The sequence below is a fragment of the Strongylocentrotus purpuratus genome, unplaced genomic scaffold, assembly GCF_000002235.5.
Source record: "Strongylocentrotus purpuratus isolate Spur 01 unplaced genomic scaffold, Spur_5.0 spur5_scaffold_15, whole genome shotgun sequence".
NCBI classification, from domain to species: domain Eukaryota; kingdom Metazoa; phylum Echinodermata; class Echinoidea; order Camarodonta; family Strongylocentrotidae; genus Strongylocentrotus; species Strongylocentrotus purpuratus.
Genome location: NW_022145600.1, coordinates 25372873 through 25387409, shown reverse-complemented (window position 1 = coordinate 25387409; position 14537 = coordinate 25372873). Strand labels below are relative to the sequence as shown.

The 14537-nt window shown below is 38.3% G+C and overlaps 1 protein-coding gene across 1 annotated transcript in view; it reads right to left on the bottom strand.

Moving 5' to 3' along the window:
• Nucleotides 1–14537, bottom strand: part of LOC575288 (neuronal acetylcholine receptor subunit alpha-9-like) — a 41136-nt gene that overhangs the window by 20107 nt on the left and 6492 nt on the right. Inside the window, exon 2 of the mRNA XM_030985896.1 lies at nt 1584–1628. Coding sequence (XP_030841756.1) covers nt 1584–1628 — 45 coding nt within the window. The remainder of the gene's footprint in view (nt 1–1583; nt 1629–14537) is intronic.

Sequence of the window (14537 nt, the reverse complement as noted above, 5' to 3'; positions counted from 1 at the left end):
ACAAACGTTATTACGCCGTTGTCCTTGCGAGAAAAGGGTAATAACGTTTATGGTGTATGCATTGATCCATGTTCTTGATTGGCATACACCACAAATGTTATTACGCCGTTGTCCTTGCGAGAAAAGGGTAATCTATATTCGCATCGGGGTGATAGTAATTACGGAAATGCTTCAGAAATGTATATTTGCACCAAAATACCGTATGTGATATTTGCTTTCGTCATAAAAGTCGTCAGCAAATAGAAAAGAGGTGATGGGATAGTGGTTTAGAGCCGAGTGAACATGGTACATTGACAACATATTCTGTCCAGGACTCTGTATCAATTCCCCGTTCTATCCCACGATACATTTTCTTCGAAAGGGGTTTAGATGATACTCTAAATACCCCAAGGTTGAACCACTGTTTATTAGCTGACAAGATACTTTGGTTTACGTTACAAGAAGACATGTCGGACCCTCAGGAACTCGTCCACACAAAAAATGAACTTCAAAATAAAAGCACTTCACCATTATGTTTCCGGAGGCTTGATATCCCTTACAGGCTTCACGCCTCCAATAACGGATCAATAAGGCAAATTTGGCTACTCGATCCGACTGGTTTCTTTTTAAGCGCGAAAAGGTTGGATGTGGCTGAAGTATCTAGGGTAACGTGTCGTCTGATTGCCTCCGTAGCTGCGCTTCTGAAAAAAGACGGGATTCTGCCTCGACAAGAGCACACAAAATGATAAGAGCAAAATTGCAAGAGTGATGTGTCGCTGTCACGTTGGAAACAGGTGAATTTTAATACTATGGGATTGAACAGGCATCTTCCCACAGCTCAGCTTTCATACTTTGTATGAAGGATACTCTCTTCGTAGGTTTTTCTTGGGTGAGAAGCAGAGTTCACACAATTCCCTCGTCTGCAAGTTTTCCCCTTTGCCGTTTGTTCCATCTTTATTTACTTCCATTGACTCCTCGTCATCTTAAACACTTCCAACATTAACAAAGAGAATCCCCCCAAACCGAGGTTAATACAAGAAGAGAAGAAGTTTGTTCAGGTAAGCTAAAATAAATGATTGTACATGACAAATAGAAAGAAAACATAGACTTGGATTCTTTGAATACGCATATTAGATAAATGATTTATAATGTTACTTTCATGGTGATTTGGCATCCATTACAGTTATGCAATAATTCAAACCAACAGCCGCCTTTAGCGCAGATGCAACTCCCCGAGAACCCAAGGTCGCAAACAGTGTTTACCCTAATTAATCCTTGTTTATGATACACCGTTATACCTCTATTTCAGAGAAGGGTGCACAAAATGTGCAGGTTGGATATGGAAAGTTCAATGTATGTTTTGACGTCCTTATTGGATGTCTTTATCGATGGTTTCAGACTTCCAGCCTGCAGTAAACAATATATATCACCATGGAGATAATGGCGAGTACTTTAATTTACACAATAAAAAAAAAAATCAAAATGTGGTAGTCTCAATCTTTATCTGAAAATGTATCAAAGTAGATTAAGTTGAACATTTATTTGGTTGAAATGTTTGTTAAAGAGGTAAATGTTGTTGTAGAGGCAAAGAAAGTAATACTTACAAAAGTCATCCAGACATTTACTTTCAGGGTCTGCATCCTTTCGTCCTGCAAAAACAAATGACAAAGGAGACGGGAAATTTTGTTAAAGGTTGAAGGTTAAACATGGACAATGCCGTTCATAAGTTAACACATTACTTATCATATTACGATTATTTAAGGATGAAGATGCGTAATAAAAAAGCACATCCGGGACACATGCTACACGATAAGTGTAAACAAAGAATTTCACTTTTTTTTTAACCCTGATGATAGCTCAAATAGGTTGTCAGAAGTCCCTCGATGGCCGTCGTTCTCTAGAGTCTACTAAAAAAAAACTTTCATAAAGCTTGCTATCAAGACCGAAATTGTCGGTCGCATGGGTTTTAGTCTTCACAGGTTTAGTACAATATATTTAAACATATACACAAACACATTTCTAGTGGTACAAAAAGTGAATTGCCATGTAAGACGCTTTCTTTCATTTTCATTCCCCAAAATGGAACCTTTGATGAATTATTTCATCATGATAGTCACGTGATAAGCAAGACAGCTTATTCGTAATATGTTTTCATCGGAGAACACTTAAATTGTTTGTGTCTTCATGACGAAGACGGTGTTTTTTTTTGTCACACGGAAACCCTATTGTAAAGGCATTCATAACATCCAGCAGATTAGAGGGCTCTCAAGTAAATGCACTCTTGCTGAGCGATGCGTTCCAATTTTTCAACTTCGACGGCATCTTTCGCACTGCTACATTATTAGGCGATTTCCCGCGCAGTAATCGGAATTGCATGCATATAGGCATCGTGTGGAGTTTGACGTCTTATTCTAAGCGACAGACAGCGCTGCTGCGCGAAGCGTCTGGGGGATGTTCTTGTGCAATGAAGTAAAATGATTGGTTGGGGAAACATTCCGGCAAGTGTCCTCTTAAATCACGATTACCTTAGCTCCTGGCGGGAAGCTAGATGTTACCACTTATCTACCGAGGCTGACAGATACCTATGCATACGACGGAAAAGGTTTTAGATACTATATGTTTCTGCCAATTTCATTAGAAATATCTGTTATGCTTAATTTATAACGCGCATGCACATGAATATTTCATTTTTTAGTCATTTTATTCATTGAAAAAACAACACGTTTTGACAAGACAGGTGATAACAGTAGACTGGAACATTTGGTACTTTTGTTAAACTATCACGTTGCGCGTGTGAGTTTTGATTTGTTTTTTCTCAATTGATTTGTATAAAATACTGATTTATGAAACAGAAATTGATTTTCAGGAAAAGGTCTTAAGGCCATGCGTACAAATCCCTGACTTTTCCCGGATTTCATATTGATTTTTTATAACTGTCTATTTTGTATAGGTCATGTTATGAATTACAAGCATATACATATTTATTCATGATTTCTATGAAATGAAAACACCCGATTATTCTTATTTATTCAATATAACACTGTTTGACAGTTCAGAATAAGGGCTTCTAGTCTGTAAAAAAGGTAAGATGTGTTGCCTGCATTCACCTACCATTAAATATACCTATCCACCTAACTCTATAGTATTAGTAGTATTTTGTCACGGGGGAGAAAGGGGAGGGCGATGTAGATATGGGGCAGTTGAAGCGAGCCTCTTCCAGAGGTCTCTAATGACTTCTACTACAAGCGATTTGGTTCAGTGTCAATATTGAACGAGAACCCATTTATTCGAGATTTTAACAGCTTTTCTCTCCCGTCCATTAGGGGACTGGGAGGGCGATCAGAGGAAATATCAGTTACATGTCGTCTTTTTACTAAATTATATGTCGGCTTAGAATTCCGATGCTCCGATGATGCAAAGGTACGTCAATTTTAAAAAGGGTTATTTTGAAGTTTTTTTTATTCCGAAGGTCCTGGATTTCGATGGTTTATAATTCAGAAAATAAAGACGAGTCCATAATTACGAAAATGAAACAGGGTTCATAATTTCAAATTGTAATAAGGTTACAAAGGTTCAAAAGTTTCCACAAAGAAAAGATTGATGTTGTTGTTGTTGTTGTTGGTGTCGTCGACATTGTTGTTTTAATATCATATCCAAATAAAAGTAAATTGCATGTGCAATAAATCTAAAAGGTAAAAAGGTGAACTTCTCTATTTTGGGGAAAATAAAAGGTTACAAATCGGAGATAGAATAAAAGAAAAATGATGCATAGCTACATATACATGATAACATACATATTTTAGTTTTTAAATCGAAATCGAAAAGGTAAAGAGGTGAAGTTCTTTTTAACATTCTCATGTATCAAGAAAATATTTTTGTTGCTACTAAATGTCTTGTGTTGAGGCTATTGATATTATCTATTATGAGAATATCGATTTTGCCATCTCTTCCTTGCGCGCGAGATGAAAAGTGATCATATCACAATCAATATTTGTCTATCACAAGGCAGGTGCTTTATAATCTATAACTGTTTCTTTATTTTAACCCGCATTCCAAGTGGCATTACGCTTTCGTGCACAACCCCCATCGCTCTTTCTGCTGGATGAACAAAAGCCATTGGCGCTTCATTCCTATATTGCGCCGGAGGAAACCACTTGTTAAAGATAACGATGAGCACTGATTGTATGATAGCACTTCGAAATAAATTGTCTATTAGTTGTTTGGAGAGTTTGATTTTGTAGGGCATAATAATGATTGCCTTTTGTATGGTTTAGAATTATTAAGCTTTGTTCATACTTCAGACACGACGTGGCAAAACCGCGGCGGTTTTTTAATTTGTTTTATAATGAAGTAAAGTGTAATATGCTTCATGATTTTGTATCGTACACCACATAGCTCGCTGAATACGTACAGAACCTTTGTTGCGCGCCTTTGCCTTTCATGTACACGTCTTTAACACCCAAAAGAGGATCACGGCGGCTTTTTTCTGCGGTGGTTATACTGCGTTATAGATTTGTTTTAGAATGATAACGAATAGATTAAATCTTACTGAAAATCACATACATTGGAAAACACTGAATGCCACTTGGATAATAGTATGTGGTACTCCGCAGACATGTGGAATGAAATGAATTAGATCGTAGCCCAAGTTTTTGCCTATTGTCACTTACACTTTGAATATCAAGCCACTTCATCATTACTCTTAACTAGACCATATTGCTAATATTTTTTTTCCACACAACACTAACATAAATAAAGTTTGAGAAAGCTCATAATTATCTATTTCACCTGTACCAGAACGCAACCTTTCCTTGATCACATTTCGGCAGTGAGGATACAACCATCAACGCGTTGCATCACAGCCTTTATGGATGCGGGATGAAAGATGAATCTAAACACGAGAGATGGAAATCGACGCTTTTGTGAATCCAAAAAATCCTTGAGGTATGCAATACGTGAAGCCGCTCCCAGCCTCCCAGACGCGGACTCCTGATATATATGTGAACAGGTAAACCTTACACGGCCTGAAAGGACATTTTTTAAAGGAATACAAGAACATCCTTTTTCGTTCAGAGCGGAAATAATGCCTCTTTATTTCAATCAGTTTGCTTTATGGAATAAACTTGAGAGAAGAAAATACCACGATTTAATCATGTTGCGTCATCTTCCAGAGAGACCACTTGATCTAATTAAGTATTTATTTTCTCTCCTGATGCTAACCAACTTGGTTGGAGTAATATTTCGTTATAGCGTTCACAATTTGACATGGTGCGATTCACATCTGTATATACACATGAACATCTCAGAATGGTATAATTTTGGTATTATATGTTTGTTCATACTGCGCGTCATTTACTAGTCGTTCGAATCTTTAAAAGAAAACGTAGGTACAATTACAAATTGGAAATGACGCTAAATTTAGAGGCATAATCTAAACTTGAATCAAGGATGAAAATCGGTTGTTTGCCTTTCAATTGAATTAAAAACAATAATGTGGCCTCAAGCATTTGTTTCTTGGGTCATACTTATATGTCATTTCATACCGACAGGGGTTCCGGCAATGTCGATTCAAGCAAGACAGGAAGCTGTTCATAATCGAGACTCTAAATTCGACAAACAAAACTATTCTGTGAGAAATTATCTCCTCGAAAATCATTTCAATGCCAGAACCTTCAGATAAGCACCAAGTAGCCGCAGGTTTGAAAGTCAGTTTATAATATGAATAAATCGCTCTTACACAAACACATTCTATTTACAGTCAGTATGAGTCAATGATCGACCGAGTACAGATTTTTTTTATGAGATTCGGTATGTTGGAGGACACGGCGGGAATTTAGAGTAGGTAATTCGATATGACTTTTAAACCGGAGACGGTGGTCTATAGAGCACTCGAATTCTCCGGGAGACTAAAAAACGGTGGGTGCAAACAGTTTTCATTATCTCCGAAACACTTGATTTTGAACGCATCCTTGCGCCAAACCAGCTTGTGCCCGTTGCGCACGATGTGTCATTTGCTAACTTAGGCCTGCGTCAGAATGACGTCATAAGCAAGGTGAATGCGAAATGGTTATCGCAGCATTGCGTTGGGTTATTGGCTCATGCACAAAACGCCTTTGTAGACTTGATAAGCGTAGGTAATAGGGACTTTTAAATTTACACGACAAGAACATGGACTGCCACTTGTGACATCGTTTTAAGGCAAAGTGACGTCCATTTAAGGCACTGGCAGTGCCCGGTAGTGCCTTAAAAGTAAGTCACATTGCCTTGAAAGGATGTATCACGTGGCAGTCCACGTTCTCGTCGTGTAAATATAAAATTCCCTAATAACGATAACGGAATGACGTCTCGTGTGGAAAAGGCTTTACAGTCTGGTTCTGTGTAACGGGAAAGGAACTCACTCCGTCCTAAAGATCAACTGCCTCCCCTTTGTATAACAAAAATGCAACATTTATCAATACAAGCATACGCTTCATTAGCATATAATTAGTTCATTAAATGTTGATTTTCAGGATTGCTCTTTTTAATATTTAAAAAAAAAGTAGAATTTAACGTTTAATAATTGTCATTTGCAAGCCCACGAGCATAATAAGTGCATGTTAAGATCCCCCGTAAAAAGGAGTACAATCGGGTTAGGTCAATAGTTTAATTGAAATTGAACATGAGACACTGACATCGCTTTCCCTCCCCCCCCCCCCCCCCCCCCCCCCATAATTGTGTTATTGTATAAAGGGACGCGTTCTCGTATTTACCATCTGCCCTGTCGAATTGGACTTTCCTCTGCTGCCATTACTACATTTCGCCCCGATCGATGGTGTCCAGCTCAATCAATAGTTCGTATCCTCGTATCCTCGTATATGGTTGGCTCTTCGATGTATTCTACCTCAATGATCACCTGTTGAGAGGGTGGTCATCGGGGGACCAAGCCAGGCATGTTTGATACTTGTTTATAGCGTACAGGAGAATCACGAATAGCCCACTGGACAAGCAGAGGCGTATCCAGAAACCGATTAAGGTTTGGGGCGGGGAGGGGGTATTCAAAGAGAGAGGAGAATATTTAATCTTCAGATGCATTGTCATGAAGCTTGTTTATAGACAAACAGTATACATTGTGTTGTTTGGTTGGTTTGTGTTGTTTATTTGTTCCTAGGCCTTCAAACAAGAGGAGGGGGGTGGGTTGACATGGCTCATGCACCCCCTTCCCCGTCGACTATGTTCATTGGTGGATACGACACTGTAGATTTATTTTGTTTGTAGGACACGTACAAAATTTGTAAGAAAGACAACATTTGGAAACTAACGCTAACATAGCATCGAACAGATATGAAAAGGCAAACCGCCGAAAACATATAATAATACAGCCGCGGTTTTCTCTACGTATATAGTAACTGTGTGCGACAAACGATCCTAAGCAAATTTCACTTATCTCTGTAAATGTGAATCGTGTTAAATTTCACATCATCATGAAGAAGAAAAAAACCGCCGCTGTTTTTCCGCATTATATCAGAACGAGGCTTTACTTTATGCATAGCTGTCTTAGATGGTAAGGGTTTCCAAAGACTTTTCTGTTTTTGATACGTTGAATACATTGCTGTCAACTCTATTGCAAGTTTAAATGAATTTGATTATGCCTAACGTTGACTTTGTGTAATGTCTCCAAACCCTCAATGATGAATGTGATTATAATGTAATTTTACTAGATTACATTCGGTTAATGTCCTTGCATTTTGTCTAATTCATGGACATTTTTTTGTAACTGCGGCAATTGGGAAACTAGCAAAGTGCCCAAAGCCGCTGTGTATATAATGCATGAGCCCCAATCCACTTGTTAATACAAATGGGATGCCAGACCCCTCAGACCCCTTTCTTTGAGGTGGCATAGCCAGAAATATATAGCAGGGGAGGGGTAGCTTAACGTACATGTACAGGAGGCGTACGCCCACTCTATCTTATGATGTATACGCCGTTTCCCTTCAGGGGGCATTTCATGTATGTACAGATGGTGTACACATAACTGGATGATATCAATGTGGTCTTCTTTACCCAAGAAAGATACGTCAGAAGTAAAAAAAAAAAAAAAAAAAAAAAAAAAAAAAAAAAAAAAAAAAAAAAAAAAAAAAAAAAAAAAAAACTCTTCCTGCGGGTCCTACAATTATCATCAACCGAAATTTGCTTCGAAGCCGATACACCTGGGTCGAGAGGGACAGCATTTTGATGTGAGCAATACACCTCACCCAAAGATACAAGCACCGAATAAGGACCGAATCCGGGACATCTTTCGTGATAATCAAGAGTCGTCGCCAAAATACCACATTCATGACGTGTCGCCTATGATTAAAGAGCATCTGAAATGACGAATCCTCTTTCCTCTTTCTTAAGCGATGGCCCCTTTGGGCAAAGGGTTCTTTAAACACCCTTCAAACTCAACGTGGCCTTGACCATGAGCACGAAGTCCCGTTACCCAATACCTCCATTTCACACACATTTCCGACAGAACGAGCCATTCTGTGATTATTGGATTTACAGCTTTTAAAAAGATTTGGCATGCTTTGTGGCTGGGAAATAATCCTGCTCTAGACTTCACGCTAATGCAAAATGGTGCACGCGTGTGTGGTCATAAATCCGGCGAACTACTTAAGATATAAGGTAAGCACTCAAAAAATTGATAATTGTAGAAATGTATTTACAACTTCAGAACTAGGTCATTGATGTTTTCTTATTAATACTGACTGCCGGCTGAATTTAACGCTATTTCTTGATGTAATTTAGGTTCATATGCTTCCGAAACGCCATTTATTTATTATTTTTTTAACACTGTACTATTTCTTACTAGAGAGAATGCAATAATAGACTCTATATATAAATGTGAGGGAAATGAATACAAAATAATGTGAGGGAAATAATTGGTATCATTAGATATTACGCCTTTCAGAATAGAGGCGTCGGATTGGTCAAAAGTGTTGGCATAACATTATACTATTGACTACAAGATCACAGTTGCGGGCTTGTGTCAAAAGTATTGTTTGACCGGTATCTCGGGTGGGGTATGTATCAGACATGTTACAAGGTAGTCCAGATTCTGTCCGTTTTTAAATATTTGTTTTCTTCAATCATATTTCCCCCTTAATACCCGCATCTAACACAGTGAAGGATGTCTCCACTAATCGCGCGATCCCCGAAAATACAACCCGTCGAAATATGAATGCAAGACTGTCTCCGTTTTAGCGTTGAGGGTGTGTTATTTGCTCAGCACAACACGGAAATAATCCATGCAGTGGACTAATTATACTCTTTGGTTTGTAGATAATTTATTCCTACAAAGAAATACTTTTCAACAATCATATTTTTAATCAGAATTGCCTTTTTAAGGATTCAGACGCGGGATGCAGTATCTACGACACTTATAGATCACCATTTTCGGATCACTATCAAGACCTTAAGCCTCCAGTGATTTTGAGACTTAAGTATGCATGTTTTCGAGATCACCTTCGGGCAATGGTTTTAACAGCTCCTCAAATCAGATAATGTTTGTTTAATATACATTTGACTGTATGATGCCATACGGAGAGGCCCAGCAATATGGTTACACTGTGCACAAGCCCTCGAAAAGAAATGCTAGTCAGAGTAATTCTTGTCTTGCACTGCCAAGCATTTATGGCCTGTTATTTTTCAGCACAAATGTATTCTGACAATTCTGATTCATTGCTGCAAGATGAAAACCAGTTTCAAATCTTAACAATTTAATTTTTCAATCTCAAACATGTAATGGGATCAAATTGTAGTTATAGAGCCAGAAATGCCATCGAAATGCGTAGCGTATGGGGTACATTCCGTATTAACTCGTCGTTCGCGCTTTACTTCAAGATAAATCGATCTAGTAAGAGATGGATTTTCTTCCCTGTAGCCATAATTGTTTATATGCGCTTATATGGTCCGTGACTCCTTTTCGTCGTGCTGTAACGTTAACAACAGAAGACAAATTGTATTTTTATTACAAGAGAAGCACGGAAATAACGACTCTCAGCAAATTCAAGACCCGGTTATGTTAAAGGCAATTAGTGAATCTGTATCGACTGTATGTATTAGAATTGGATTTAGGACAAGAGGACACTTTTTTTTTTTTTTTTTTGGTGGGGGGGTCTCGAAATTTGAAAATTTGACATTTTACTCCGTTGGGGGGGGGGGGGGTAAGGTCAGCTTTTTGAGGTCAGCCATGTGAATATTTTTTTTTCATTAAAAAAAAAAAAAAAAAAAAAGGTGGGGGGGGGGGGTTAGGGGGGGGTTTACACACAGAAAAATACCAAAGAGGGTGGGGGGGTTAACCCCCAACCCCCCCCCCCCCTGTGTACGTGCCTGATGATGGATCATGAGAATCACAAGTTAAATTATTTCCGTACTATTTGTAACCTAAGCTTTGCACCTTTAGATTGTATTTTTCAATTTTCGATTTTCTCTTACTGCCACACATTGCTTCCCTAAATTCCCATGGTCCGACTGTTTTTATGAAGGAACAATGGTATACATTTTCCAGTTTAACCACCCTATAACTATATCTATAATGCGTCTACTGACCAAAATGCTTTTACGAACGGCGCCTTCAACGGAGAAATTAAAATCTCGAAGAAAGTAAGCACTTCGAGACCGACAAGATCGTATTTCTATGGTGACTCTAGCTCGGCCGTGATGGACGCGGTCATTTACGAGTACTAGTTTCTCAGCAATGACATTGAGTGAGGAGTCGTATATATAAAGCCCACGAGACGGCAAAATGCCCTCGAGGATAAACTAATGTCAGGCTTAGAAAACCGTCAAGGAAGGGGGCAGAGGCAGGAGCATAGTTAGAAGACAATAGGAAGGGGAAAAGGGGAGATCAAAAGTTTTTAATGTATTTTGGATAGAAAGATAAGTGAAAAAAGACATTATTAACAATAGAGAAAGAAAGAAAACACGCAGGGAGGGGAAGAAGAAGAAAAATCAGACGAAAGAGGTGGAGAGAGAGATAAAGAAAGAAAGAGAGAGAAAGAGAGAGAGAGAGAGACAGACATCGATATATGGAGGGACAGAGGGGGTAGATAGATAAAGGGAGAAAGCGAGAGACAGAGAGAGAAAGAGAGTGGGGGCATAGACAGACACACATAGAGTTGGGAGCGGGGGCAGGGATACATATAGCAGAGAGGAAAGAAAGAGGGAGAAGTACATCTTCACACTATAATAACATTGTTAAAACATACCATGGCAGTGCATAAGAAGTTTATTTAAAATAACATACCATGGCAGTGCATAAGAAGTTTATTTTAAAAAACATACCATGGCAGTGCATAAGAAGTTTATTTTAAAAAACTCCCCCTTCCCCCTTGATTACTTTTCGTCAATTAAGATTGTAATAATACAAATAAGTTTCATTTTAAATGGCATGTAATACTAATTTTACGGAGGCATTATTTTCAAGTTCTGATTGAGTAATGGAAATAAAATCATCTGAATAGAATCAAATTGAAAAAAAACGCCGCTAACTAATCAATGACTCGCCCTTTTATGTAAAGTTGGTAACCGCTATGTACACGTAACGAATACCCAGGTTGCTCGGAAAGCCAGCGATGTGAAATAAAATCTTGACAAAGTCAGAATTAAGGTGAATGAATATCGACCGGACGCTGCCAAGATTCAATCACATGTTGTTTTAGACGATACCTTAGCACTAAAGCTCTCCAACAAATTAGATGTAATAATGCACTCTCTCGACTTCGATTCGCAGCCTAGTTTTGCTAGGTTGAGCAAGAATTTTCGCTGTGCCTGGCGAAGCGGTTTGGATTTCCAAAAAGCGTCGCATTTCATCATGTTCAAGTCGGGTTCAATGTGCAGGGTACTGAGAAAATAAAGCTTGGAGATTTCTCTAAAATGCTAGAAGCACTGATTTGCAAAAGAGTTTTTTTTTTAATATTCCGGGCAAGCAGCAAGTACGAAAATCGAATCTAAAATTTACAGTTTAAAGAGAAATCGGAGTGGTGGAAAAGTTGAACAAAATATTGTTTGAGTTTACTTAGTGGTTAAATGTCAATTTGGAAGCTTCGAAAATCATAAAAGGAATTTCTCTTGAAAAGGATAACTCTGGTACAAAATAATAAAGGCTGAACATAGCTGATCTTTTTTTCTTCTAAATTCCCACGTGATACCACACGTGTTCCCATGCCATGTGTGTCACATGACTTGTGTACAGTGTATGGGACTTTTAGCAACTATGGAGTAATTTCCTGTGATCTTGATTAATCCTAAATTATATCGTATACGCCACCTTTGTTGTACTACACAGTAAACCCAAGCCTACTGTCTACAGACACGACAGGAAGTCGCATTCATTTTGCACAAAGTCGTAAGAAATCATTTCCTAACTGTGCACTTATCTAAAACCCAAAGCCCCCTTGGTCTTGGCTTTATAGAGATTCAAAACAAACAAAAAAGGCATCGGGCAACATATCTGTACAAAATGCTAAAGCATCTATACTTGTATTATTCTTTTCTTTGATCTATTGAATTTATATGATATCACGCATTCAAGAGTAATGATTGATTTACAGAAAAATAATACGACTCTCTAGTAAAATATCACAGAGAAAGAATATGCTCCCTTTGTCTAACTGATGATAGCTTCGGTGTAATTGTGTCATTACACTTGCACACTCAATACTGTGAGTTTGAACTTACAGAAAATTCAAGTCGGCAATTTTCTCGCCTCCAATCGGTGGCGTAGCCTATGGTGAACCAGGGAAACGGCGATAGAAAGTAAGTGAGGGAAAATGAGATAGGAAACACAATCGAACATAGAATGATCTGATCACTTCCTGGTTCTCCCCCAATCAGTGTCCTCGTTTCGCATTCAATTTACTGATTAAGGCTGGTACCACGTGCACGCCACGTGATATCAGTAACCTTTGGCCCCCTCTTCGCCACTACTCTAACAACATGCCCCTACGGATGAGGACCCGAGATTTGTTAGCACAATGCTTGCGGCCCTAAAGGGAAATACGGGGACCCTACTTCCCAACAATATTAGATTAAAAATCGTTAAGATATGAATAATCTAGAAACATCCATCTTGGATAAGAAGGGTTGAAGTTAATTTGGCAGTATCGGGTGACGCTTTCCTTCTTGAGACGGAGACTCAGTTATCTGTTGACATCAAGTTACACTGCAAATGCACCTACAATGTGGATGTGGTCACTTTTGAATATCATAATAGTAATAATGGTGTTAATGACGATGAAGAAACAATAAAAGTAATAATAATGATAAGAAGAAGAATAAGAAGGAAAAAAGGAATGAAAAGAGCTGAAGAGTAGAAACAACAACAACAACAACAAACATGTGGTCTTATTTACCCATACACAGTTAAAATTTTTGTGAACAAGTTGTTTTAAAAGTTTAAACAACTCTTGATTAACGGGTGACCTGATCTAAGAGTTGTTTAAAATGTTAAGCAACTCGAGTTGTTTAAAGTTTAAACACTTAGTTGATCAACATTTTGAACAACTTGTTTAAAATCACAATTTAAACAACTGGTGTTGTTTAAAGACGGTTGTTTAAAAAGGAGCTGTTGTTCAGTGGGGATTGTTTACACCAACTGGGTTGTTTAAAGAAAGTTGTTTAAAAAGGAGCTGTTGTTCAGTGGGGATTGTTTACACCAACTGGGTTGTTTAAAGAAAGTTGTTTAAAAAGGAGCTGTTGTTCAGTGGGGGTTGTTTACACCAACTGGGTTGTTTAAAGAAAGTTGTTTAAAAAGGAGCTGTTGTTCAGTGGGGATTGTTTACACCAACTGGGTTGTTTAAAGAAAGTTGTTTAAAAAGGAGCTGTTGTTCAGTGGGGGTTGTTTACACCAACTGGGTTGTTTAAAGAAAGTTGTTTAAAAAGGAGCTGTTGTTCAGTGGGGGTTGTTTACAACAAAAGGGTTGTATAATGGGGTATAATTTGGGTTTGATACTCTGAATAAGTGCACCACTACTTCTGGGTCTCTATATAGGTATATGAAGACTACAAGACTACAATATGGTAGGGTAATTCTGCAATTAATGAATTAGCGCCAAAACAGTGCCCATTTTGCATGAGCGCGCATGCACGCACGTATAAACTGCATATATAGGGATACATGCAATCTATATGGCAAGGAATTTAGCACACGTTATAAACGAGTGCGCGATCAGTGCCGCACTGCATGACGCGACGATTTTAAGTCTACCTTTATTCTGACATTTGCGTACAGATACTGAAAATTGTAACTGTGAACTTACGCTATAAGTTAAAAACTTCAAATTGGTTAATAGAAAAGTGATTTCAATTAAGACATTGAATCCCCAGTCACTTAGAAGCGCGTCGGTAGCTTGGTCGGCCATGATGTGTGTTGTGTTGTGGGTTGGAAAGTAAAAACTATTAAGCTAAATAAATGTAAGTATAGAGACAAACAATATGGAGCCTGCAGAAACACGTGTGGTTGCTTTGGTAGTTTAATCCAGACTCAATGTCCATGTGCTTTTACATATGTATCAATCTGTGTAGTCAACAGAAGACCC